The sequence below is a fragment of the Amphibalanus amphitrite genome, unplaced genomic scaffold (assembly GCF_019059575.1).
Source record: "Amphibalanus amphitrite isolate SeventyFive unplaced genomic scaffold, NRLGWU_Aamphi_draft 000480F_arrow, whole genome shotgun sequence".
NCBI classification, from domain to species: domain Eukaryota; kingdom Metazoa; phylum Arthropoda; class Thecostraca; order Balanomorpha; family Balanidae; genus Amphibalanus; species Amphibalanus amphitrite.
The window spans coordinates 19,748-47,651 of NW_024881974.1; the positions used below are offsets into that span (position 1 = coordinate 19,748).

At 60.3% G+C, this 27,904-nt stretch overlaps 1 protein-coding gene across 1 annotated transcript; it reads right to left on the minus strand.

The window, feature by feature from the left end:
- Positions 1–2,301: 2,301 nt before the first annotated feature.
- Positions 2,302–27,888, minus strand: LOC122392302. The gene is made up of 12 exons (XM_043386999.1): positions 27,874–27,888; positions 27,666–27,793; positions 26,756–27,383; positions 26,200–26,593; positions 22,507–22,725; positions 21,673–22,170; positions 20,314–20,417; positions 20,023–20,134; positions 19,684–19,804; positions 18,845–18,890; positions 16,062–16,269; positions 2,302–3,274 (listed from the first exon to the last, which is right to left on the minus strand). Coding segments are annotated over exons 1-12 (2,475 nt in total). The 3' UTR covers positions 2,302–3,272.
- Between the last annotated feature and the right edge of the window lie 16 nt (positions 27,889–27,904).

Genomic DNA, 27,904 nt, shown 5'->3' on the forward strand with positions numbered 1-27,904 from the left:
CTGGTGGAACCGGGGGACTGGTGGGGGAGTGGACAGGCCGGGGACTGGTGGGGGAGTGGACAGGCCGGGAACTGGTGGAACCGGGGGACTGGTGGGGGAGTGGACAGGCCGGGAACTGGTGGAACCGGGGGACTGGTGGGGGAGTGGACAGGCCGGGAACTGGTGGAACCGGGGGACTGGCGGGGGAGTGGACAGGCCGGGGACTGGTGGGGGAGTGGTCAGGTCGGGGACTGGTGGAACCGGGGGACTGGTGGGGGAGTGGACAGGCCGGGAACTGGTGGAACCGGGGGACTGGCGGGGGAGTGGACAGGCCGGGGACTGGCGGGGGAGTGGACAGGCCGGGAACTGGTGGAACCGGGGGACTGGTGGGGGAGTGGACAGGCCGGGGACTGGTGGGGGAGTGGTCAGGTCGGGGACTGGTGGGGGAGTGGACAGGCCGGGGACTGGTGGGGGAGTGGACAGGCCGGGGACTGGTGGAACCGGGGGACTGGCGGGGGAGTGGACAGGCCGGGGACTGGTGGAACCGGGGGACTGGTGGGGGAGTGGACAGGCCGGGGACTGGGAAGTGGACAGGCCGGGGACTGGTGGAACCGGGGGACTGGTGGGGGAGTGGACAGGCCGGGGACTGGTGGGGGAGTGGACAGGCCGGGAACTGGTGGAACCGGGGGACTGGTGGGGGAGTGGACAGGCCGGGGACTGGTGGAACCGGGGGACTGGTGGGGGAGTGGACAGGCCGGGAACTGGTGGAACCGGGGGACTGGTGGGGGAGTGGACAGGCCGGGGACTGGTGGGGGAGTGGTCAGGTCGGGGACTGGTGGGGGAGTGGACAGGCCGGGGACTGGTGGGGGAGTGGACAGGCCGGGGACTGGTGGGGGAGTGGACAGGTCGGGGACTGGTGGAACCGGGGCACTGGTGGGGGAGTGGACAGGCCGGGGACTGGTGGAACCGGGGGACTGGTGGGGGAGTGGACAGGCCGGGAACTGGTGGAACCGGGGGACTGGTGGGGGAGTGGACAGGCCGGGGACTGGTGGAACCGGGGGACTGGTGGGGGAGTGGACAGGCCGGGGACTGGTGGAACCGGGGGACTGGTGGGGGAGTGGTCAGGCCGGGAACTGGTGGAACCGGGGGACTGGCGGGGGAGTGGACAGGCCGGGAACTGGCGGGGGAGTGGACAGGCCGGGAACTGGTGGAACCGGGGGACTGGTGGGGGAGTGGACAGGCCGGGAACTGGTGGAACCGGGGGACTGGCGGGGGAGTGGACAGGCCGGGGACTGGTGGGGGAGTGGACAGGCCGGGAACTGGTGGAACCGGGGGACTGGTGGGGGAGTGGACAGGCCGGGGACTGGTGGGGGAGTGGTCAGGTCGGGGACTGGTGAAACCGGGGCACTGGTGGGGGAGTGGACAGGCCGGGGACTGGTGGGGGAGTGGTCAGGTCGGGGACTGGTGAAACCGGGGCACTGGTGGGGGAGTGGACAGGCCGGGGACTGGGAAGTGGACAGGACGCGGGATAGGGAAGCGAGATGAGTGGACAGCCGACAGCCTGAGATGAACTGCGAGTCGCGAAGAAGAGACATTTCAATAAATACGAAATCAGTAGAGGGTATAAAAGGAAATTTGCAGCTTATGTAAGAAGACTGGGGCGTATTAGCCTTGACATGACCATTTTCATCCTCAAGACGAGCTCAGTTCCTTTATCTTGAATTATATTTATTATATTTGGCGGCCCTGGTGGCGCAGTCGGTTAAGGCGTCGACCCGCGGTGCGGGCGGTGCCGGGTTTCGGGTTCGATTCCCGGTTCCGCCCGTTCCGCGGGCGTCGTCCCCGGCTGTGTCACCAGGTGTGGGGTAGGCTCCCACTTCAGCCGTAGCCTGGGGGGTGGGGGAACAAGGGCCAGGAGGAGGAGGAGCCCTCCTGTAATTGGGCCATAAGTGCCCGTTGGAGGGAGGCCTGAATAAAATAAAAAAAAATAGAAATATTTACACAAAGCCTGTATAGCGCACGGCGAACCGTCCGTTACATTGCCTGTCACTCCGACACGACTGTACAAAAAGGCAACTCATTTCGCTGCCGTTCCGCCGCTACGCTCGCGTGTGGAGCGGCGGCCGCTGACGGCAGAGCTCTGGCGTGTCCTCTACGCTGCACGGCCTCTCCCATACGTCCGTGAAGCCGCTCTGTCATATCCGGCTCCGCGGCATTATTTCCGCTCCACAACTGCACTGCCCCCCGTCCTAGCCAACTGTCAGAGGAGTGAGACCCTTTTGTGCGTTACTGCGCGGGCGGCCCACAAGCGGGGGCAGGAGTAAGCAATGTGACGGGTGGCTGGGGAGCGTTTTATTTTCACGGTGCCGCGCGCTGCGAGTGGTCTGTGAGTTCAGACGCCGCTTACATTACACTGGGGAGCACTCGGTCGTTCCGCGCCAGTTCGACTTCATTAGCATTATAGTCGGACAGCGGAGATCTCCTAAATTGGACCTTCAGATACAGCGCCCGCCCTAGTCCAACCTCATCAGAACAGTTGATCGCAGCGACTAGCTTGCATGAGCTACTAATTCTCTATCAGCAAGACTATAAACCACAGTTAAAGTCTTCGTTCAAAATTCAGAAAATGGAAGGATTGCAACTTTTAAAACAATGTCAATGTATTCCCTACAATCGGTGGAGGCAATAACATGATTATCACATATCTTTTGGTATGTGAGTTACCATATCATATCAACCATAACAAATAACAGAACAGTAACAAACGCAGTTAAATAACGTAATACTGACTATGTTTCACGGACCAGATAGCGTAACAACTTGATACGTACCAAACTACCAACGTAACAACGTATCGGCACGTACCAACGTAACAAAGTATCGGCACGTGCCAACGTAGCAAAGTATCGGCACGTAACAACGTAACAAAGTATCGGCACGCACGTACCAACGTACTTGACACAAAGGCGAGCCAATTGACCTGACTTTATCCCGGCCACACAGAAACAAAGAAACAATCCTTCTGCAACAGCGAATAAACACGGCACAACCAGGGACATGGCTGCAACAGGACAATGTCGCCTCAGATACCACGGTGCACAACTCAGGCAGGCTTCACTTCTGGGCGAGGTGAGGCACTTACCACCCAGCTGCTAAGCCGCTGATCCGCACTGCTTCCATGGGCAGTTCGGTGCCACCATGGACCGCGCACACTGCTGTTTTGGACCGTTCACTTTGCCGTTTTGCACTGGGTTTTGAGCAGCCTCCTCAGCCGCTCCAGGCGAGGTCTGGGCTCCTGCAGGCGAGAGACCGCCACACGTCACAGGCAGCAGCAGCCAACAGGACTGGTGCACGAACAGGACAGGCCAGACACCGCCGCACGTCACAGGCAGCAGCAGCCAACAGGACTGGTGCACGAACAGGACAGGCCAGACACCGCCGCACGTCACAGGCAGCAGCAGCCAACAGGACTGGTGCACGAACAGGATAGGCCAGAGGACGTGCATAAATACATGAACCAATGCTGTGTTTTCGGTTCCAGCACCTTCTTTCGGCACTTCGGCAACAAGTAAGTACTCCGTTAGCTTTGCCACATCTAAGATAGGCTTCCACATTGTTATTTGCTCCCGGGTTAACATAAACCGGTTTAACGTAACTTTTGCATCCCGGCCAAAATTGCCGGATTAACTGTCCCACCGCTCGAGACTGGCGCTAGGCTGGCCGAGCAAAAAAAAAAAACCGCCGCACGTCACAGGCAGCAAATACCAACAGGACTGGTGCGGGAACAGGAGAGGCCAGACACCGCCACACGTTACAGGCAGCAAATACCAACATGACTCATGGTGCAAGAACAGGACATGTAACCGGATGAGGGATCTTCGACAAACACCATAACAAAACCTAGCCAAAATTCAGCATCATAATCAGTGATCTCTGCCAGTGTCCTATTTCACAGTCAGCTCGGAGTCATTTTGTTCCGAGCTGCCGACCCGAGGAACGGAGAGACTGGCAGTCGAGGGACCCTCTCTCCACCACCATACGTTCCGGTGTGTCACAACTTTTGGTACGATTAGCGGAGTCTAATAAAACCTCAGGTAGCCGGAAGTATCGGCAGACTGACCTGAGGCGCCGGCCGGCAGTATCTGAGGACTGACCTGAGGGGCGGCCGGCGCCCGGCAGTATCTGAGGACTGACCTGAGGGGCAGCCGGCGCCCGGCAGTTACTGCAGACTGACCTGAGGGCCGGCCGGCAGTTACTGCAGACTGACCTGAGGGGCGGCCGGCGCCCGGCAGTATCTGAGGACTGACCTGGGGGGCGGGCTGAGCGGGGGGAGAGGCCGGCAGTATCTGAGGACTGACCTGAGGGGCGACCGGCAGCCGGCAGTACCTATCTGCGCACTGACCTGAGGGGCGGCCGGCAGTATCTGCGGACTGACCTGAGGGGCAGCCGGCAGTATCTGCGGACTGACCTGAGGGGCGGCCGGCGCCCGGCAGTATCTGAGGACTGACCTGGGGGGCGGGCTGAGCGGGGGGAGAGGCCGGCAGTATCTGAGGACTGACCTGAGGGGCAGCCGGCGCCCGGCAGTTACTGCAGACTGACCTGAGGGGCAGCCGGCGCCCGGCAGTTACTGCAGACTGACCTGAGGGGCAGCCGGCGCCCGGCAGTTACTGCAGACTGACCTGAGTGGCAGCCGGCGCCCGGCAGTTACTGCAGACTGACCTGAGCTGGGGCGGCCGGCAGTTACTGCAGACTGACCTGAGGGGCAGCCGGCAGTTACTGCAGACTGACCTGAGGGGCGCCCGGCAGTTACTGCAGACTGACCTGAGGGGCAGCCGGCAGTCGGGAGCAGACAACCAGAGGCACCACGGACGGCCGGCCGTGGGCACACACCAGCGGCCGGCGACACCGACTCAGCTGGGCCACCAGACGCTCACAGGCGGTCAGGGGCAGCGAGTCCCCGAACCGCACCGCCGCTGTGACATATACAGACAGGGACAGGGACCAGGCGGTCAGGGGCAGCGGGTCCCCGAACCGCACAGCCGCTGTGACATATACAGACAGGGACAGGGACCAGGCGGTCAGGGGCAGCGGGTCCCCGAACCGCACCGCCGCTGTGACATATACAGACAGGGACAGGGACCAGGCGGTCAGGGGCAGCGGGTCCCCGAACCGCACCGCCGCTGTGACATATACAGACAGGGACAGGGACCAGGCGGTCAGGGGCAGCGGGTCCCCGAACCGCACCGCCGCTGTGACATATACAGACAGGGACAGGGACCAGGCGGTCAGGGGCAGCGAGTCCCCGAACCGCACCGCCGCTGTGACATATACAGACAGGGACAGGGACCAGGCGGTCAGGGGCAGCGAGTCCCCGAACCGCACCGCCGCTGTGACATATACAGACAGGGACAGGGACCAGGCGGTCAGGGGCAGCGGGTCCCCGAACCGCACCGCCGCTGTGACATATACAGACAGGGACAGGGACCAGGCGGTCAGGGGCAGCGGGTCCCCGAACCGCACAGCCGCTGTGACATATACAGACAGGGACAGGGACCAGGCGGTCAGGGGCAGCGGGTCCCCGAACCGCACCGCCGCTGTGACATATACAGACAGGGACAGGGACCAGGCGGTCAGGGGCAGCGGGTCCCCGAACCGCACAGCCGCTGTGACATATACAGACAGGGACAGGGACCAGGCGGTCAGGGGCAGCGGGTCCCCGAACCGCACAGCCGCTGTGACATATACAGACAGGGACAGGGACCAGGCGGTCAGGGGCAGCGGGTCCCCGAACCGCACCGCCGCTGTGACATATACAGACAGGGACAGGGACCAGGCGGTCAGGGGCAGCGGGTCCCCGAACCGCACCGCCGCTGTGACATATACAGACAGGGACAGGGACCAGGCGGTCAGGGGCAGCGGGTCCCCGAACCGCACAGCCGCTGTGACATATACAGACAGGGACAGGGACCAGGCGGTCAGGGGCAGCGGGTCCCCGAACCGCACCGCCGCTGTGACATATACAGACAGGGACAGGGACCAGGCGGTCAGGGGCAGCGGGTCCCCGAACCGCACCGCCGCTGTGACATATACAGACAGGGACAGGGACCAGGCGGTCAGGGGCAGCGGGTCCCCGAACCGCACCGCCGCTGTGACATATACAGACAGGGACAGGGACCAGGCGGTCAGGGGCAGCGGGTCCCCGAACCGCACCGCCGCTGTGACATATACAGACAGGGACAGGGACCAGGCGGTCAGGGGCAGCGGGTCCCCGAACCGCACCGCCGCTGTGACATATACAGACAGGGACAGGGACCAGGCGGTCAGGGGCAGCGGGTCCCCGAACCGCACCGCCGCTGTGACATATACAGACAGGGACAGGGACCAGGCGGTCAGGGGCAGCGGGTCCCCGAACCGCACCGCCGCTGTGACATATACAGACAGGGACAGGGACCAGGCGGTCAGGGGCAGCGGGTCCCCGAACCGCACCGCCGCTGTGACATATACAGACAGGGACAGGGACCAGGCGGTCAGGGGCAGCGGGTCCCCGAACCGCACCGCCGCTGTGACATATACAGACAGGGACAGGGACCAGGCGGTCAGGGGCAGCGGGTCCCCGAACCGCACCGCCGCTGTGACATATATTGACAGGGACAGGGACCAGGCGGTCAGGGGCAGCGGGTCCCCGAACCGCACCGCCGCTGTGACATATACAGACAGGGACAGGGACCAGGCGGTCAGGGGCAGCGGGTCACCGAAACGCACAGCCGCTGTGACATATATTGACAGGGACAGGGACCAGGCGGTCAGGGGCAGCGGGTCCCCGAACCGCACCGCCGCTGTGACATATACAGACAGGGACAGGGACCAGGCGGTCAGGGGCAGCGGGTCCCCGAACCGCACAGCCGCTGTGACATATATTGACAGGGACAGGGACCAGGCGGTCAGGGGCAGCGGGTCCCCGAACCGCACAGCCGCTGTGACATATATTGACAGGGACAGGGACCAGGCGGTCAGGGGCAGCGGGTCCCCGAACCGCACCGCCGCTGTGACATATATTGACAGGGACAGGGACCAGGCGGTCAGGGGCAGCGGGTCCCCGAACCGCACCGCCGCTGTGACATATACAGACAGGGACAGGGACCAGGCGGTCAGGGGCAGCGGGTCCCCGAACCGCACAGCCGCTGTGACATATATTGACAGGGACAGGGACCAGGCGGTCAGGGGCAGCGGGTCCCCGAACCGCACCGCCGCTGTGACATATACAGACAGGGACAGGGACCAGGCGGTCAGGGGCAGCGGGTCCCCGAACCGCACAGCCGCTGTGACATATATTGACAGGGACAGGGACCAGGCGGTCAGGGGCAGCGGGTCCCCGAACCGCACCGCCGCTGTGACATATACAGACAGGGACAGGGACCAGGCGGTCAGGGGCAGCGGGTCCCCGAACCGCACAGCCGCTGTGACATATATTGACAGGGACAGGGACCAGGCGGTCAGGGGCAGCGGGTCCCCGAACCGCACAGCCGCTGTGACATATATTGACAGGGACAGGGACTAGGCGGTCAGGGGCAGCGGGTCCCCGAACCGCACCGCCGCTGTGACATATACAGACAGGGACAGGGACCAGGCGGTCAGGGGCAGCGGGTCCCCGAACCGCACCGCCGCTGTGACATATATTGACAGGGACAGGGACCAGGCGGTCAGGGGCAGCGGGTCACCGAACCGCACCGCCGCTGTGACATATATTGACAGGGACAGGGACCAGGCGGTCAGGGGCAGCGGGTCCCCGAACCGCACAGCCGCTGTGACATATATTGACAGGGACAGGGACCAGGCGGTCAGGGGCAGCGGGTCACCGAACCGCACCGCCGCTGTGACATATATTGACAGGGACAGGGACCAGGCGGTCAGGGGCAGCGGGTCCCCGAACCGCACAGCCGCTGTGACATATATTGACAGGGACAGGGACCAGGCGGTCAGGGGCAGCGGGTCCCCGAACCGCACAGCCGCTGTGACATATATTGACAGGGACAGGGACCAGGCGGTCAGGGGCAGCGGGTCCCCGAACCGCACCGCCGCTGTGACATATACAGACAGGGACAGGGACCAGGCGGTCAGGGGCAGCGGGTCCCCGAACCGCACAGCCGCTGTGACATATATTGACAGGGACAGGGACCAGGCGGTCAGGGGCAGCGGGTCCCCGAACCGCACCGCCGCTGTGACATATACAGACAGGGACAGGGACCAGGCGGTCAGGGGCAGCGGGTCCCCGAACCGCACAGCCGCTGTGACATATACAGACAGGGACAGGGACCAGGCGGTCAGGGGCAGCGGGTCCCCGAACCGCACAGCCGCTGTGACATATATTGACAGGGACAGGGACCAGGCGGTCAGGGGCAGCGGGTCCCCGAACCGCACCGCCGCTGTGACATATACAGACAGGGACAGGGACCAGGCGGTCAGGGGCAGCGGGTCCCCGAACCGCACAGCCGCTGTGACATATACAGACAGGGACAGGGACCAGGCGGTCAGGGGCAGCGGGTCCCCGAACCGCACAGCCGCTGTGACATATACAGACAGGGACAGGGACCAGGCGGTCAGGGGCAGCGGGTCCCCGAACCGCACAGCCGCTGTGACATATATTGACAGGGACAGGGACCAGGCGGTCAGGGGCAGCGGGTCCCCGAACCGCACCGCCGCTGTGACATATACAGACAGGGACAGGGACCAGGCGGTCAGGGGCAGCGGGTCCCCGAACCGCACCGCCGCTGTGACATATACAGACAGGGACAGGGACCAGGCGGTCAGGGGCAGCGGGTCCCCGAACCGCACAGCCGCTGTGACATATATTGACAGGGACAGGGACCAGGCGGTCAGGGGCAGCGGGTCCCCGAACCGCACCGCCGCTGTGACATATACAGACAGGGACAGGGACCAGGCGGTCAGGGGCAGCGGGTCCCCGAACCGCACAGCCGCTGTGACATATACAGACAGGGACAGGGACCAGGCGGTCAGGGGCAGCGGGTCCCCGAACCGCACAGCCGCTGTGACATATATTGACAGGGACAGGGACCAGGCGGTCAGGGGCAGCGGGTCCCCGAACCGCACCGCCGCTGTGACATATACAGACAGGGACAGGGACCAGGCGGTCAGGGGCAGCGGGTCCCCGAACCGCACCGCCGCTGTGACATATACAGACAGGGACAGGGACCAGGCGGTCAGGGGCAGCGGGTCCCCGAACCGCACAGCCGCTGTGACATATACAGACAGGGACAGGGACCAGGCGGTCAGGGGCAGCGGGTCCCCGAACCGCACAGCCGCTGTGACATATATTGACAGGGACAGGGACCAGGCGGTCAGGGGCAGCGGGTCCCCGAACCGCACCGCCGCTGTGACATATACAGACAGGGACAGGGACCAGGCGGTCAGGGGCAGCGGGTCCCCGAACCGCACAGCCGCTGTGACATATATTGACAGGGACAGGGACCAGGCGGTCAGGGGCAGCGGGTCCCCGAACCGCACAGCCGCTGTGACATATACAGACAGGGACAGGGACCAGGCGGTCAGGGGCAGCGGGTCCCCGAACCGCACCGCCGCTGTGACATATACAGACAGGGACAGGGACCAGGCGGTCAGGGGCAGCGGGTCCCCGAACCGCACAGCCGCTGTGACATATACAGACAGGGACAGGGACCAGGCGGTCAGGGGCAGCGGGTCCCCGAACCGCACAGCCGCTGTGACATATACAGACAGGGACAGGGACCAGGCGGTCAGGGGCAGCGGGTCCCCGAACCGCACAGCCGCTGTGACATATACAGACAGGGACAGGGACCAGGCGGTCAGGGGCAGCGGGTCCCCGAACCGCACAGCCGCTGTGACATATACAGACAGGGACAGGGACCAGGCGGTCAGGGGCAGCGGGTCCCCGAACCGCACAGCCGCTGTGACATATACAGACAGGGACAGGGACCAGGCGGTCAGGGGCAGCGGGTCCCCGAACCGCACAGCCGCTGTGACATATACAGACAGGGACAGGGACCAGGCGGTCAGGGGCAGCGGGTCCCCGAACCGCACAGCCGCTGTGACATATACAGACAGGGACAGGGACCAGGCGGTCAGGGGCAGCGGGTCCCCGAACCGCACAGCCGCTGTGACATATACAGACAGGGACAGGGACCAGGCGGTCAGGGGCAGCGGGTCCCCGAACCGCACAGCCGCTGTGACATATACAGACAGGGACAGGGACCAGGCGGTCAGGGGCAGCGGGTCCCCGAACCGCACAGCCGCTGTGACATATACAGACAGGGACAGGGACCAGGCGGTCAGGGGCAGCGGGTCCCCGAACCGCACCGCCGCTGTGACATATACAGACAGGGACAGGGACCAGGCGGTCAGGGGCAGCGGGTCCCCGAACCGCACAGCCGCTGTGACATATACAGACAGGGACAGGGACCAGGCGGTCAGGGGCAGCGGGTCCCCGAACCGCACAGCCGCTGTGACATATATTGACAGGGACAGGGACCAGGCGGTCAGGGGCAGCGGGTCCCCGAACCGCACAGCCGCTGTGACATATACAGACAGGGACAGGGACCAGGCGGTCAGGGGCAGCGGGTCCCCGAACCGCACCGCCGCTGTGACATATACAGACAGGGACAGGGACCAGGCGGTCAGGGGCAGCGGGTCCCCGAACCGCACCGCCGCTGTGACATATATTGACAGGGACAGGGACCAGGCGGTCAGGGGCAGCGGGTCCCCGAACCGCACAGCCGCTGTGACATATATTGACAGGGACAGGGACCAGGCGGTCAGGGGCAGCGGGTCCCCGAACCGCACAGCCGCTGTGACATATATTGACAGGGACAGGGACCAGGCGGTCAGGGGCAGCGGGTCCCCGAACCGCACAGCCGCTGTGACATATATTGACAGGGACAGGGACCAGGCGGTCAGGGGCAGCGGGTCCCCGAACCGCACAGCCGCTGTGACATATACAGACAGGGACAGGGACCAGGCGGTCAGGGGCAGCGGGTCACCGAACCGCACAGCCGCTGTGACATATACAGACAGGGACAGGGACCAGGCGGTCAGGGGCAGCGGGTCACCGAACCGCACAGCCGCTGTGACATATACAGACAGGGACAGGGACCAGGCGGTCAGGGGCAGCGGGTCACCGAACCGCACAGCCGCTGTGACATATACAGACAGGGACAGGGACCAGGCGGTCAGGGGCAGCGGGTCCCCGAACCGCACAGCCGCTGTGACATATACAGACAGGGACAGGGACCAGGCGGTCAGGGGCAGCGGGTCACCGAACCGCACAGCCGCTGTGACATATACAGACAGGGACAGGGACCAGGCGGTCAGGGGCAGCGGGTCACCGAACCGCACAGCCGCTGTGACATATACAGACAGGGACAGGGACCAGGCGGTCAGGGGCAGCGGGTCACCGAACCGCACAGCCGCTGTGACATATACAGACAGGGACAGGGACCAGGCGGTCAGGGGCAGCGGGTCCCCGAACCGCACAGCCGCTGTGACATATACAGACAGGGACAGGGACCAGGCGGTCAGGGGCAGCGGGTCCCCGAACCGCACAGCCGCTGTGACATATACAGACAGGGACAGGGACCAGGCGGTCAGGGGCAGCGGGTCACCGAACCGCACAGCCGCTGTGACATATACAGACAGGGACAGGGACCAGGCGGTCAGGGGCAGCGGGTCACCGAACCGCACAGCCGCTGTGACATATACAGACAGGGACAGGGACCAGGCGGTCAGGGGCAGCGGGTCCCCGAACCGCACAGCCGCTGTGACATATACAGACAGGGACAGGGACCAGGCGGTCAGGGGCAGCGGGTCCCCGAACCGCACAGCCGCTGTGACATATACAGACAGGGACAGGGACCAGGCGGTCAGGGGCAGCGGGTCACCGAACCGCACAGCCGCTGTGACATATACAGACAGGGACAGGGACCAGGCGGTCAGGGGCAGCGGGTCACCGAACCGCACAGCCGCTGTGACATATACAGACAGGGACAGGGACCAGGCGGTCAGGGGCAGCGGGTCCCCGAACCGCACCGCCGCTGTGACATATACAGACAGGGACAGGGACCAGGCGGTCAGGGGCAGCGGGTCCCCGAACCGCACCGCCGCTGTGACATATATTGACAGGGACAGGGACCAGGCGGTCAGGGGCAGCGGGTCCCCGAACCGCACCGCCGCTGTGACATATACAGACAGGGACAGGGACCAGGCGGTCAGGGGCAGCGGGTCCCCGAACCGCACCGCCGCTGTGACATATACAGACAGGGACAGGGACCAGGCGGTCAGGGGCAGCGGGTCCCCGAACCGCACAGCCGCTGTGACATATATTGACAGGGACAGGGACCAGGCGGTCAGGGGCAGCGGGTCCCCGAACCGCACCGCCGCTGTGACATATACAGACAGGGACAGGGACCAGGCGGTCAGGGGCAGCGGGTCCCCGAACCGCACAGCCGCTGTGACATATACAGACAGGGACAGGGACCAGGCGGTCAGGGGCAGCGGGTCCCCGAACCGCACAGCCGCTGTGACATATACAGACAGGGACAGGGACCAGGCGGTCAGGGGCAGCGGGTCACCGAACCGCACAGCCGCTGTGACATATACAGACAGGGACAGGGACCAGGCGGTCAGGAAAGAGACAGGGAACGGCACAGCCGCTGTAACATGGACAGAGGTTCCGTTTATAGTGTCATAACAGTAACAGCATTCGGGGCGATTGACCGATTAGAGCAAAACAAAGTTATGGTTGAGATAGGCGGTGTGATAAAACAGACAAGATACGATGCTCGACATCGTTTAGGGGTAAAACAAATGAATCATAAACAAAAATACGTGGATCACAGCTTAGTTGAGAGTACAAGAGCTAATTATGTAAACTGTTAAATAAACAAAACATATCGAAGGTCTCAAAATGACTTGACTCCGAAATGTCAGAATATGAACGAAATAGTAAAACTGCTACCGAGGTCCTATCTGAATGACAACATTCAATCGAGAGAAAAAAACATACCTACGAGTAAACAATTATGAATGTTTGCCTGTACCCGAGAACAGCACTGAAATAAAGATTGCATGCTACGCTGTCTTCAGCCACCACAAGGCAATGTGATGGACTGCCAGGGGTCATGTGCCGGTCCGCTGAGCGCGCCAGGCCTCTGGAGGCGCGGCTGGCACCACCAGGCGGCAGCGGAGCGCCAGGCTCGCGCCACACAGCCCGGGCCCAACTGCTAATGGCCCGGTCTAATGGTATTACCAGCGTCCACCTGGTGCCGCCCGACCCAGCGCCTAAACGTCACTGAATGTCTTCGCCGAACGTCCTCAATCTGCTGGCTCCTCTGCCCGTCCTCCTTCTACCATCTAGTTCTCGTTCTGCCGTCCTCACTGAACGCCCTCGCTCTGCTGTCCTCACTGAACGCCCTCACCCGCCATCGTCAATCTGCTGGCTTCCCGGACCGTGCTTCTTCTTCAATCTAGCCATCGCTCTACGGTCCTCGATATACGAGGACCATAGAGCCGCTCGTACGCCGCTCGTACTGTCCTCACTGACCGTATTAACATCTTGAGCAGATCCTAGCTACTCCTCAGACAGATCCACGTTTAACACATTGACCGTTTTATTTAGACCCCACTCGCTTTGTCTCTGCTGACCGGCTAATAACCGCCGCGTGTCCGCCACCCAAGTGCCGCAATACCCGTCTCCAGCCCGGCCGAGCGGCGTCTCCGGCGCTTAGAGGGCCTCATCAGATTGTCGGCGCGGCAGGAGTGCCCTCGAGACACGCCCCGTCGCCCCGCGGCCGGAGACAGGTGCCGGCGCAGAGTCCTCCTCCCACGGACCCGGAGGTGCACTCACGACTCCGCCGCGGCACCGTCTCCGGATATGCCGCCCGTCGACTGACGAACGACGCACGAAGGCTCACTTAGCCAGAGGAGCACCGGTCCCAGAGGAGATGGCTCTGCCGACTCTCAGTTATGTAATCTGAGGCGGAAAAGACCTTGGGCCGGTCTGGGTGAGTTACAGTCACCCGAACTAGCCAATGAGCGAGCGGCATCAAATACGGGACTAGATAGTGGACACTGGACAGACTGCGGTCTCCAAGCTACCCAATGACAAGAGCAGCGGAAAAATTAACGCGTCAGGCAGAATTGCATCCACAAATGCATCTACAAATACCAGCATCCCCAATTCTTTATTATAAATTTAGTCAGAACCATTTGATTGGAAGGATTTAAAAAAGGAAAGAGCCTCCGCTAAGCGAAGCTTGTTGCGTTGAACCTGCCATCTACCCTCCGATCGCACAATTACGATTATATGTTAGAATTTAGAGTCCAAAGTTTAACGTGCACACATAGCCGCGCACGGCCGATGCCCTCACTGACTTCGCCTGGTTACGGCCTGCCACCAACCGCAACCATACCTGTCAGGAGGCCCATAAATGTCAAGCGCCCGTCGAACCCTGACTGTTATAACCGGGAACGCGTGCTCTCACCACGCGGAGTCCAACGCTCTACCGACTGCGTCACGGAGCACCACGGGACCGGCAATGTCCCAACACAGAGCCCTTGCATAGTATGTAAACATCAAACCTCAGTGACGTAGTTACAGTCTCGTGAGCCCTTTTCAGGTTTCACATATGCATAGCCTTTCGCTCTTACAAGCTGACACTGAAACATTTGAGCTATGATGAATGACCTTTCAAGTTTCAACATTTGCCTGTAACGCTGCTGTCATTGCAGCACTAGTCTCGCGACGTGCATTTCTGAACCTGTTTCATCATTTATATTGCGACAAGATTCAGAATCTCCCAGTGTCCATGTCAGAGATACAATCCCCGCCAGCCCACCAGCTGCTCGCCGCTGTCTCGCCGCTCTTCCGCCCCGTGGCGGATGGAGCGCACTCCGTCCGCCCTGGGAACCGCCGGTCCGGTCCGACTGAGCGGTCCGACCAGCTCCACCGCAGCGCGCCCGTCACCCTCCCTCCCAAACCCCGTCGTATAGAGCGGACCGACCAGCTCCACCGCAGCGCGCCCGTCACCCTCCCTCCCAAACCCCGTCGTATAGAGCGGACCGACCAGCCCCACCGCAGCGCGCCCGTCACCCTCCCTCCCAAACCCCGTCGTATAGAGCGGACCGACCAGCCCCACCGCAGCGCGCCCGTCACCCTCCCTCCCAAACCCCGTCGTATAGAGCGGACCGACCAGCCCCACCGCAGCGCGCCCGTCACCATCCCTCCCGAACCCCGCCGCACTGAGAGTGGTCCGCGCCACCGCCGGCCTGGAGACCCCGGTACAGCTCACAGACGCCCACACGGGATCGGGGCCCCTCCGGCCGCTGTACTGGCCAGCAACTCAGCGGGGCGCCGCCGCGGATCAGCGGAGTGGATCGAACGGCGCGGATCCGGACAGCTGAAACAATCAATCAGTGTGGGTGCTGCTCAAATCCGGAGTGAAGCACGTACCGGTTTCGGATGCCCTGATATATCGGTTGAGAGGTAGTCATTTCGTGCGCTTTGTCCATGAGATTAGTTGGGTAAATTTTCGAAGGCGCCAGCTGTCCATGTTCGGTGCCATCGCTCTTCTGTTGAGTGATAAAGCAGGCGTAATTCAAGTGAATGGAACATAATAACATTCATCGACAAGGAAACCGCCCCAGAGAACAGAAATACGCTATTCCTTCTCAACACGCAGGCAAACCGAAATAGGAATCAGTTATGCAGCTCTCGTGGTCCATACGTCACGACTCCGGGGGCAGGGCCACGGGCAGGGCGGCGGCTGCCTCGCGGCCCTCCCAGTACTCATGGTGCGAGGGAAAGACGTCTGTCAGCGCCGAGGGCAAAGCGGCAGGCGCCCCGCGACTTCACGGGTACTCGGTACTCCCTGTGGGTACTCGGTAGTCGGTACTCACAGTGGGTATTCGGCACTCTCTGTGGGTACTCGGCACTCTCAGTGGGTACTCGGCACTCTCTGTGGGTACTCGGTACTCTCTGTAGGTACTCGGTAGTCTTTGTGGGTACTCGGCACTCTCCGTGGGTACATGGTACTCACAGTGGCAGGCCAGCGAGTGGTAGACGTCGGCCAGCGCCGCTGGCAGCGCGGCGGCCGCACCGCGACTCTCAGTCAGCTGGTCGGCCAGCTGGGTCAGCACGGCGGCGGCCCGCTGCGCCGTCCACTCCCGCTCGGCCCGCTCACACAGACAGGCGGGCGCGGCCCGGAGCGACAGCAGCGCCGCCTCGTGGCACGACGGTGCCGCCACCTGCCCACACAGGGACCGACGCTGAACAGCGCCGCAGACGTGGACTGAGGCGCCTGCATAGTTCAGTGTCAAACAGCCGGGCACTGCGGCAGGATATTGACGACTGCTTGTTTAAAGGTAGTGTGCCAGCTTTCTTGGACCGTATGGAGTTAATGGCCCAGATAAGGAGAACCGGATTTTTAGAACTTATCCATACCTTCAAAACTCATGGAAACGTCTTAAATTCTTCAAATTTTGAGTACCCCAGTGCGAAATTCGCCCCGACGGGTTGTCGGTCGTACCCCAACCACATTTCACACCACTATGAACAATAAATGCACACACTGAAATCGCTATTACCGATATGCTCATCCAATCAAGTTTCGATAAACCCGTTCATCATCAGCTCCTGCGGTTTCGAACACGCCTGTTAGGTGGTGCGGTAGACCACGCCCAAAGCCAGGGCCCCGGTAACGTGAGGTAGCCGAGTCAGGGCAGCGTGCGCTGACCCAAGCCGGAGCCGCGCGTCCTCCCGGTGTCATGTGATAGCCCGGGGCTGCCCGCGGGGATGCGGTAGACCGCGCCCAAAGCTGCGGCCCCGGCTTGGGTCAGCGCACGCTGCCCCGACTCGGCTACCTCACGTTACCGGGGCCCTGGCTTTGGGCGCGGCTTCTGCTCATACTTTGTGGTGCGGTGGTGGTGCGTCGGGCTGCGCGCTCTGACTTCGGCCAAGAAAAATGCGTCAGCTGATCATTGTCATTTCTGCCACTTGCGTGTGGTGAAATGGGGTCATAACTTATAAGACGGCTTTTTCATATCAATTATTTTACATAAAATCATATTTCAAACCATAAATAATCTTCGACAGCCAAATAAAAGAAACAATACCAATACGGGCTTACAGTTTAAGGCTCGACATTGTGTTGTCTACGATTAGACAGCTGATAACTCATTCCCGTACGTCGTATGGTCGTAACACTATAATGACCTTTGCCTATTGTCACAAGTGCGCCGCATTCGCGATTGTTGCCCGACGCCTGTTTGCAGGTGAGCCCACTACAGTTGTTATACATATCTAAAAACCGATAAACTTTTAGGCGAAAAAGGCACTATTCCAGGCCCATTTTTGATTTTTTTTGCGATATTAGGTAAAAACAGAAGCTTCTTATCCTAGGAAAAATAAAATGGGAAATCTTTCAAAGGTGGCACACTACCTTTAACCTTCGCCCCAGTGGGGGGGGGGGGCATATGTTACCACCCTGTCGCGTTTTTCGCGTGTAAATAAAAAAGCGCGGCGCGTAGCGCCGCGCCGCTTGGGGTAGCTTTTTGTACATCAATTTTGGAAAATGTGTGAAATTTTTGACCCCAGGTCATGTCAGGTCAGGTCACCAGGTCAAGTTAACTGACCAAGCCTAAAAAAAAGTTTGCAATCATGTCCAGCCTGCAGTGTTTGTCAGAAAGGTTTCAAACTTGGTGGATTGCATGATGTTATGGGCGCCTACAATTTGTATATCTCGGATTTTTCATATCCGTGACCTAAGGTCAGGTCAGTGGCGTGACCTTACCATTATAAGGCAATGGAGAAAAATGAAAATGCCTCTAGATCCGTGTGTACGCATGGGAACAGTCCAAATATTTCAGAATCACAATGATTTAGTCCCCTCGTGATGACCAAGGTGTCATTTTTGCTGGTAGCCTCTAGACAGGTCATCTGAGGTCACTTGAGGCTACAAACAGTTTTTTGCCAATAACTCGCGATTGGAAAGAGATAGAACGCTGGAGATGGTCTCATTGTGTTTGTCTTGTTGAGACGCATCGACTGATATGCAACATGACCTTTTCCGGTCAGGTCATGACCTTGACCTGAGGTCAAATTTTCAAGTTGACCTTTCAAGGTCAAATTATAGTTCATTCGACGCGTCTCGGCGAGGGGAACACGATTCTGGCAATAGAAATGCCGTGGCTTTTTTTAGTCAAAAGTTATTGTCGAAAAACACTTTTCGTAAAAACAGCTATTTTTGGAGTTTTTTCCCTCTGGAGGCTAAACCGTTGACCTGAGGTCAATATTGATCAGGACCTTTTCAAAAGAAGAGCTCAAAAGCTATCGTTTGCTCTTCCATGCGTTTTTCTAGCTACCATAGTTCCTGAGATAGCGGCATGTTTTCTGAAAAATATAATGACAATTGGCAAATTTTGACCTTTGATGACCTCTGGTGACCCCAATATTGCTCAAAGGTGAAAAATGACCGAAATACTTTCAAACGTACGCATTGAGAGCCATCGACTGCTTTTTACCGCGTCTTTCTATCCCTCTTAGTTTTTGAGTTAGAGGTGGGTGGTAACATATGCCCCCCCCCCCCCCCACTAGGGCGAAGTTGGCTGAGACCGCCACTGGGGCGCGGGTTAATTTTATTGGATACTCGATACAGAACGCTGCTAAATAAATAATAAAACGAATAAAACACAAGTTAGAAATTCAGAAGGCTTGGGAACTGGAATGTTTAAACAGCGTTATTGGAAACTTGTTCTGCAAAGGAAACATAGCCGTCAGAAGCCAATAACAATATGCAGGAGCTGGCTGTCGGAAATAACTTACCTCGGAGTCGTTAAGTTCGGTAAGCTGGTCCAGCACAAAGCCCAATCTGCCGGCAGCGACATTTACCATTCACCAGTCACCATATCGCCAGCGGCTGGCAGTTACATTACCCGTGTCCGGGGCCGCGCTTTACGCCGGGACAGAATTTCCACAAAGCCGCTGCAAAGCCGGCCGTTCTTTTATTGAAATGACATTGCCATCAGCCGTATACATTTGGTTGGCCGACACAAATGTCATGAAGGCGGAACGTTCATGGGGCGACCGTTCGTTCCGGCTGCACACAAAGTCGCCGAAGGGCGGTGTAGTGTCGCCCCGCCGCCAGTCAATACACAGAAACGGCAGGGGACATCGGTACAGGCTGCGATATATGGCGGATTTACACACGCGAAATGAACTGCTCAAAGCGAACATGGCACACGGCCGTCCCATAAATTCACAGGTGATTGTGATTTTATCCCCGGTCCGGAAAACACCGGCGCCAAACTGCGAATGGCACCTCGCCGAACACGTACGGATAGACGGGACGGTGTGAGCGGGTCCCGGGTCGTGGGCGACGCGAGGTGACCGGGTCTGGGTCCCCGGCGCGACACTGCCGATAGGCGGCCACCGTCTGATCGGCTGGACTAGCGGGTACGGCAGCGTCAGCCCAACCAACCTACTCAGCACTCAGTCTATAGCGACCCGACCACGTCTGACTCCTGCAGTGACCCCTGACCTCTGACCCCTGCACTGGACCGGCGGTGACCCCTGACGACTGACCTCTGTTCTAACCCCAGCAGTGACACCCCTGGCGACTGACCTCTGTTCGAACCCCAGCAGTGATACCCCTGACGACTGACCTCTGTACCGCCGCCGGGTGCGCGGCGAGCAGCCTGGCCTGCCGGCGCGCCAGCCGCAGCGGCAGCGGCGGGCTGAGGTCGGTGGACCGCAGCCGTTCCGAGCCGCCCGTGGCGCCGGCGTCTGCGGGCACAGACCGAACACACTCGCTGATACGCACGCTGAACAGTGAACAATGAGTGAGAGACGTGACGGGGATGACACCAGCTGAAACCGTCCAGAAGGAGTCAGCTGATGGATCACCGACGGGACCAAGTGGGGACACCCACCTTTCAAAATAATGTCTCCCAGGCTAATCTTCACGCTTCAAGGACCAAAGGGTGGTAGTGGCGGGCACCCACCCTCGAGAATGTTCTCCAGGTTGATTCTCTCGCTGACTGCGTGCTGGTCAAACAGCAGGACGACGTCGCCGGAGCAGGCCGCTATGAACTTGTTATCCAGTTGTTTGAGCACCTGCCGAAGCGAATTAGACACGGGATCAACAAGAAGCTTACAACTTACAACTTACAGCCCTCCCCCAAAAAGACCGGATTCGTACAAGGTTCGGCAAAGATATCACGGTAGTGATTGGCTCAACACAGCGCACGCCACCCCCGCCCGCCCTCGTGCTCCGTCCCCCCTCCATCACTCACGCGGACCGTCTGCAGCGTCTCTTTGGTGACGTCACAGGCCTGCGGGCGCCAGGCGGCCGACAGACCCGTCCTCAGCGACACCACCGGACGCTCGAACTCGCCGCCAGAGGGAAAGAAAAGGAAAACCGTGAGGAGAAGGAGGGAAGAGGTGAGAGTCGGGCAGGGCGAATGTGTGTGCATAACTCTCAGGCGTCAAACTACTAGCGGCATCTATGGAGAAGATTGCAAACGCTCGGCCGCTATCCGTTACAGCATGCATCTCAGGCGTTTAACTGCTGGCGACATCTGTTGAGAGAACTGCGAACGCTCTGCTGCTATCCGGTACAGCATACCATTCCAGGCGCCAAACTACTAGCGACATCTATCGAGAGGACTACGAACGCTAAGCTGCCATCCGGTACAGCATATCATCCAGGCGTCAGACTACTAGCGACATCTGTTGAGAGAACTGCGAACGCTCGGCTGCTATCCGGTACAGCATATCATCCAGGCGTCAAACTACTAGCGACATCTGTTGAGAGAACTGCGAACGCTCGGCTGTTATCCGGTACAGCATACCATTCCAGGAGTCAAACTACTAGCGACATCTGTTGAGAGAACTGTGAACGCTCGGCAGCTATCCGGTACAGCATATCGTTCAGGCGTCAGACTGCTAGCGACATCTGTTGAGAGAACTGAGAACGCTTGACAGCTGTCCGGTATGTACAGCATACCTGTCAGGTATCGGCTACTGGCGATATCTACACGAGCAACCTACTAATGACTGAGGCACACTAGTGGTAACAGATGGGATTTGAACAGTGGCAAATGGAGTGCCGATATCATTTGAAATGGACCTCTCCTTATGCTCTGCAGCGTTGCAAGGGCGGAAAGCGTCTCATAGCGCATACGGTGATGTTTTGAAACATAGAAAACACAAGTCTAACGAATAGTGTTGTCTATTTCAAACAACCTGCGGTTACCTATAACGTCTAGCTGAAGTTTTGATGGCTTGAAACGTTATTTTGAGCACTGTTACGATTATGGTTGTGACAAGTATGAATGACAACATTATTATTGTTGCTTCATGCTTGCAATAATTACATAACGGAATTCCAAATGCAACCCCCTTTTGTGTTTTTGTCGTTCCACTGAAGAAATGAAAATATATCCTGGAATTAGTTATTAGTCTGCCCCTTTTCAGACGTGAGCAGAATGCTATTAATCATGTTTGTCACAATCAACGTCCAACTTGGTGCTGATCATAGCGAGGCGATCATTGCCAATGCCAATGCATTGGCAGCTGTGCGAATAAAGCAAAGCGAAACTTGCTCTAAATACAATTGAGTTACATTGTTTGTGCGGGCCACCCTGACTCACTGGTTAGTGCATCCAGTGTCCGCGCGGCCTGGTCGTTCGGCGGCGGCTGACGCTCGTCTCTGGGATCCGCCGCAGCCTCTGCGGCCGGGGCCGGCGGCGGGGGCGGGGGCGGGGGCGGCAGCCGGAGCCGCCCGCGCGGCAGGAACGGTGAGAAGCCGTGAGTGAGCACCAGCGGCCGCTGGGCTCCGGCCGCCCACGGATACCACGGGGGAGCGTCGTTCAGCATGAACACCAGCGGGCGCCGCGGCCGGGCGGCGCCTCCCCCGACCTCGGCGGCTCCACTGACCGCCGGAGCCCGGGCGGCGCCGTCTCCTCCGCCGTCACCTGCGGCTCCGCTGAAAGCAGACCGCCGGGCCGCTCCGCCGCCTTCCGCGGCTCCAGTGGCCGCCGGAGGCTCCAGACCCGTGTGACCCGCGGCCGAGTGGACAAACACCGAGCGTCCGGCCGAGTCGGTCGCCTGGGGCCGGGCTGGACTGGCGGCCTGTCTCGCTGTCACCGCTGACACGGCAGCGCTTGTGGCAGTGATTGCTGTCGCGGACGCTGCCTCTTCAGCTGCTGCTGCTGCGGAGGCGAAATAGGAAAAGAGGCGCCGTCTTGCAGTCAGCGGGCTGTTACCTTTAGACTTTGATGTCTTGTCGTCAGGGATGTAACCCGTAATCATCGGGGTAACTTCTTGAAAATTAGCGCCGCAACCCGCAGCGTTTTGGTTTTCTCCCGAAGCCGGCTCCACAGCTCGCTTGGGTGTGATAAAACACTTCTCATCGACGGTCACATTAACCAGAACCTGCGGCATATTGGGCCTCTCAGCTCCTCCCGCCGGTGGAGCTTCCTCGCCACTCGGGTCATGCGCTCCATCATCCTGGCGGTCGATGTCGGAGAGGTGCATCTCATCTGCCCACGGTAGGTGAGACGCGTCAGCGCCGATCGAGCCCAGCACCTGTCCCGGGAGGATCTCCTCGGAGTCCGACTGATCCGCCGGACGCCGGGCCGGCGAGGGAGCCGGTCGAACCTCCCCGGCCGTCAGGACTGGCGGCGACTCGGGGCCGTCTGACGCTGGTAGCAGAGCAGTGGAAAATGGCGTCAATTCCTCCCCGTCCGACAGCGGGGCGTGCAGGGGCACCGCGGAGTGTTGCAGAGGAGTCGAGTGGACCGGCAACGTCGCCACAGACATCGCCCCAGCTTCCGGCAGCATCACGGCGCACGGCGTCCCGTCAGCCAGCTTCCGCAGACTCTCCGGAAGGTCTCCCTCTGACTCGCCGACAGCGGCAGGAGTCGTCAAAGGACGCGGCGACAGGGCGGAGTCAGCCGCAACCTGACTCGGTAGGACTTCGCTGCACGACGAGCCAGCCGAGTCGCCGGCCGGATCGGACCGATCTCCGGCGGCATTCGCCCGATGGCAGGTAGGCTGTGGGATATTAGAGGCTTCAGCATTGATTGCGATCGGAACACTTGTTTTGAAGCAATCTGACGCCTCTTCGTGTCCCATTTGGTCGGTTATGGCAGTTTGTTTAGCGTGATCTCGAACAGCATCGTCACTGGCGACTGCAGGTGTAGAAAGTTCTCCAATAGCAGACAGCCCTTGACAGCCTCCGGCCTGAGAGGCGCAAGAAAACTCAAACGAAGCCACGCCACTGGAAGAATATCGTTCAGCCGGACACAAGTTTGTCTCCTGTGTGATCACGGTCTCAGCAGCCAAGCGTTCCTCAGTAGGTGCAGTCGCCTCATATACCGTTCCCGCCAACTCTCTGGTGCCATCGGGGCTTACACGAATGTAGAGTCCCTGCGACAGCCTTACACGCCGACGCGGTCGCACTGTTCGCACAGTATCCACACCTACTCTGGCGAGTGGCGTACAGGGGGACATTTCAGTTCGGTGGGCTGCAGAGGCTGCCGCAGGACCCGAGGAGACACCCTGATTAGTCACGGGCTGTGCCGTCCTCACGCCAGACATTGATGAGGGCTGGGCAGATGTGATACATACACTGGAGTCTGAGACAGCGACTTGACAGATCTCAGTCCGGCTCTTGCTCGGTGGTTGGGATTGGTCGTCTGCGTCCATGCTTTCTGTTTCGTGGTGATTTGAATTCACTGTGTGCTGGTGAGCTTCATCGCTATCTTCGTGTTCTTCGTAGCTCTTCTGGAGTAGCACATCATATGAAATGATACTGTCTTCCTCTGTTTTGGAGTTCCCTTGCGATTCTGACATATTACTTACGTCCTGTTCAGCACTACTGTGCGTCTCAGAACTATCTTCCTCACTCATCTCATGGACACAGTGTATCTCAGATTCAGGATCAGCGCTGTCTACAGCATCACATCTCTCACCATTGTTGTGCCCCTGGGCACCAGACGTCTGAAAGCTCTTTTTTCCACTTTGCTCTATGTTGTCCTGTCCGTCACAGACACCATCCTCACTCACTTCTCCACCTTCCTCCACCACTGCACGCTCCCTGTTGCTGCTCCACACCACGAACGGCTGCGTGGCGGCAGACGGAGCCACCGACCTCCCCGCAGGCACCGCATCGCCACTCTTACTGCCTGCAGTTCTTGTGGAGCTCCCGGTATGGTCAGATATTTCTCCGACAATATGATCAGCTTTGGCAGAAGGAACAGAGGCTTCAGCGACATGACCAGTCGCTGCCGAGGCGCTGGCGCCCTGAGCTGGCGAGCCATCCGGCGAAGCACACAATACTGGCTGGAGAGTGAAGCTGGTCTCTGGAGGCGCAGGCGTCACCCCGAATCCATCATCGATCATGGCCAGCCTTCCGATCCGCGGCGAGGTCTCCTGCGGACGAAGTCCGTCTCTCGGCCCGGTACAGAGGCGTACCTCCATTTCGTCACGTGGGTGCCCGACACCGCTGCAGAGGGCAGAGGTGGGACGGTGCGCGCTCCCTGCGGTCCATAGAGACACCTTGTCGCACTGAGCGCCTGGGTCCTGGTCCAGGGGAGCCATGAAGCGAACGTTTGCCCCCTCACTGGGAGCGAGTATACCAGCGGAAAGCAGGGACGAGAACCGAGCAAAGGCGGAGGTCGTCTGCTCGGAAAAGAGCCGTGGGAAGCTGAACCCAGGGTCATGGCTCGACTGAAGACAAGGAAAGTCCGATGGCAACGAGGTCGTTAGACGGACCGTCGGGACGGCGTGGCTGACACTATCGCGAGCAGCCTGCGACGGTCCGCTGTACGGACGAAGGGTGAAGCTTTCCTCCAAGGACGGCATCAGCACGAAACTCTCTTCTCTCGCAGTTGCGTGCTGAGTGGACTTGGAAGAATACAGAGTCACGGGCGCCAGGGAAAACTCTCCAGCCTTGCACATTTCTTCACCGTCAGTGATGACTGGATGAATACTGAAACTACTCTCATTCGGAAGGAAGATTACACCTCCGCTATGAACGGGAGTAAAAGCCAGAATGTTTGTGGCGCATCTTCCACTGTCCGCAGCAATGACAGAGCTCATAGGCGCATAGGTTTGTCGAAGTGGTAACGGAGTGCTGGTTGCTCTGGACGGCACGTCCGACGTGACCATGACAGGGACGTCCCTTCTGGACCGCGCCGCTTCGTAGTGGCTCTCTGAAACGGAATGATGAGACGGAGCCGCTGGGCATCCTCTCCGATCGGCGACACCCGACTGTGCCGAGGGCAGCAGGAACTCGTTTTCACTGGCAGGTAATCGCTGAGCCATGCCACGTTGAACGTTGTTCGATTCATTATGCTGATCACCGTTGTCGCCCCGTTGAGCATTGCTGGTGATCTGTTGGGGATTGTGAGCGTATTTCTCAGCCTCAACACGAGCAAGATGCGAAGCCTGGACGGTCGCGTGACTCTTCAATTGTGTTTTGCTATCAACTTCTCCCGTTATGCTTTCGCACAATCTCACTCCTGTTGGAGAAGCTCTTGAATTCGCAGCTCTCCTAGTTCCGAACAGCTCCGCCAAAGGTCGTCTGCCTCCCCAAGGGACGGTGGTACCCGTCGGCTCCCCAGCGCACTCTGTCCCAGAGTCAGACAAACGAGGTCGTTTGAGTGGGGGTGGAGAATGCGGACGGGAAAGGCGCCCATCCATAGGAGTTTGAGCCACATCAGTAGACTGGATAGGAGCCCTGTCAGTAGCCTTGGCAGATTCGGCCTGCAGCACAGTTTGCCGAAACAACTCCAGGCTGCCGCGGTACACCCTGGCCATCGTCCCCGAGGGTTCGCGGTAGCCGGCATCGTTCAGATTGTTTGACCGCTGTGGGGACGTTGCGTGCTCGTTAGCATGACTGTGGTTCCCGGTAAGCGGAGAGACTGTCTTGCCTTGTTCGACATCTGAATATTTTCTATTTCCTGACGTTTTTCTGTTAGTGCTCCCGTGCTCGCACACCGATCCACTCAGTGCAGATGCCCGCCGTCCCCTTGTTGTTTTCTCTCGCAGATTCCAAGACACTGTCGACTCATCCCGCCCAGAAACCGAACGTTGCTGGGCGTCTGCTCGTAGGCTTCGATCGCGTTTCATTTTCACTGATTCCACACTTCTCTCTGTTCCACGGGACGTACTTCGTGTCTTCTCGAGGTGTTTGCGCCCGCCACAGTCCCCTCCAGCTCCGGACTCTTTATCAGTATCTGCACGGTCTGGTCGACCGTTCTCTCGATCGCCCGAGTGATGTTCCGTTGGCTCCATGTCGCTGACTTTGTCCAACACACTGCCGCCCGGCACTGTCTCTGACTCAGGGACGGAGACGTCCAGCGGAGGCTCCAGTCTGCCGGGACGAGCCACCTTCTTACCTCGCCGCGCCTCAGCCCTGTCCAACAAGTAGTTACACGCGGGTACGGCGGCAGCGGCGGCGGTGCCGACAGGCTCGTTCCCCGTCTCGGCACCGTCTCCCTGTAGCCGCGCCGCTCCGTCGGCCACTCCGGCCATCACAGCCCGCTCCACAGCGGTCAGCACGGGCTGCCAGTGGGCGAACTCGACCCTATCCTCGTCCGGGTCGTACACCACCGAGTACCGGCCGGCCGGACAGCGCAGCAGCAGCAGGAACCCCGGCCGGCCGGCCTCCGGCTGCGCGCCCGCCAGCAGCCGCGCCGCCAGCCGGTGCACCCGCCCTCGGCCCACCGGGCGGCCGTTGACGAACACAAACTGAGGGCCGCCCGGCGCCGTGGTGAAGCCCGACACGCGGACCTTGCCGCGGCGCGCCGCCAGCGGCCGCGCCTGCCGCTCCGTCAGCGGCTCGATCACGTCGCTGTACCGCTCCAGGACCGAGCTCCTCCTGGCAGCGTCCATCAGCAGCCTCCCCGTGGCGTCATCGCGGAGGCTGAATGACACGTCCGGGCGCGGCAGTGCGAGCGTCTCCAGCACGCGGCAGACGCTCTCCAGCTCGGCCTGTCGGCGGCAGGCGCGCCGGCCGGCCAGCAGGCCCCGCACGGTGACCGTGGTGCCGGCGCTGGGCCGCTGCTGCGACACCGGGCTGGGCGCCGCGCCGGTCCCCTGCCGACCTGCCGCCTCCCCCCGCCCCGAGTCACCCGGGCTGCTCCGGCCTTCACCGCCGCTGCTGACCGGTCCACCCCTCCTCGAACGGGAGGACGTCACTAGGCGGCGGCGCCAGGTCTGCTCCGAGCCCCGACGGCGAGACGTGATCTCCAGGCGGCGACACACGCGCGCGATACTGGCCAGGCTCTCGCCGCGGTAACCGAACGGTTTCACCGAGGATCGACATGGCGTGTCGCCGTGGGTCGTCACATACCTGAAACGAAACCGCCCCAGGAAGGGAGCCTGTCGTTTGAAGGAAACAGCCGGGTCGGCTGAGACTTGAGAGTATGCGGGTAACGATCCACGATTCACGGTGACAATAGGTTAAGTTTACCGATAAATATTGTTGCGAGTATACCAGTACCTTCTTTTAGGTCATATTTGTCACGTGGTTCAGCAGAGAGGATCGAAAGACAAAGTTGACGATTAGATTGAGATGTTCAAAACAGCATACTTTAGCCCCTCCCCCTCCCGAGCGGAACCCGTGCGCACTGACCTGTCACCGACGCGTGCCATCAGCTCGGGCGTCATGCCGGTGCCGTTGTCGACCACCTGCACCTCCAGCTGCGGCAGGTTGACGCGCACGGCCACGCAGCTCGCGCTGGCGTCCAGCGTGTTACGCACCTGACAGACGGCACCGCACAGCGGAGCGGGTGGGCGAACACGCTGCGTCAGATCATGTTCAGACAAATAGGAAATCCGGCCAATTCATCAAACATACAGCAGCTGTCTCCC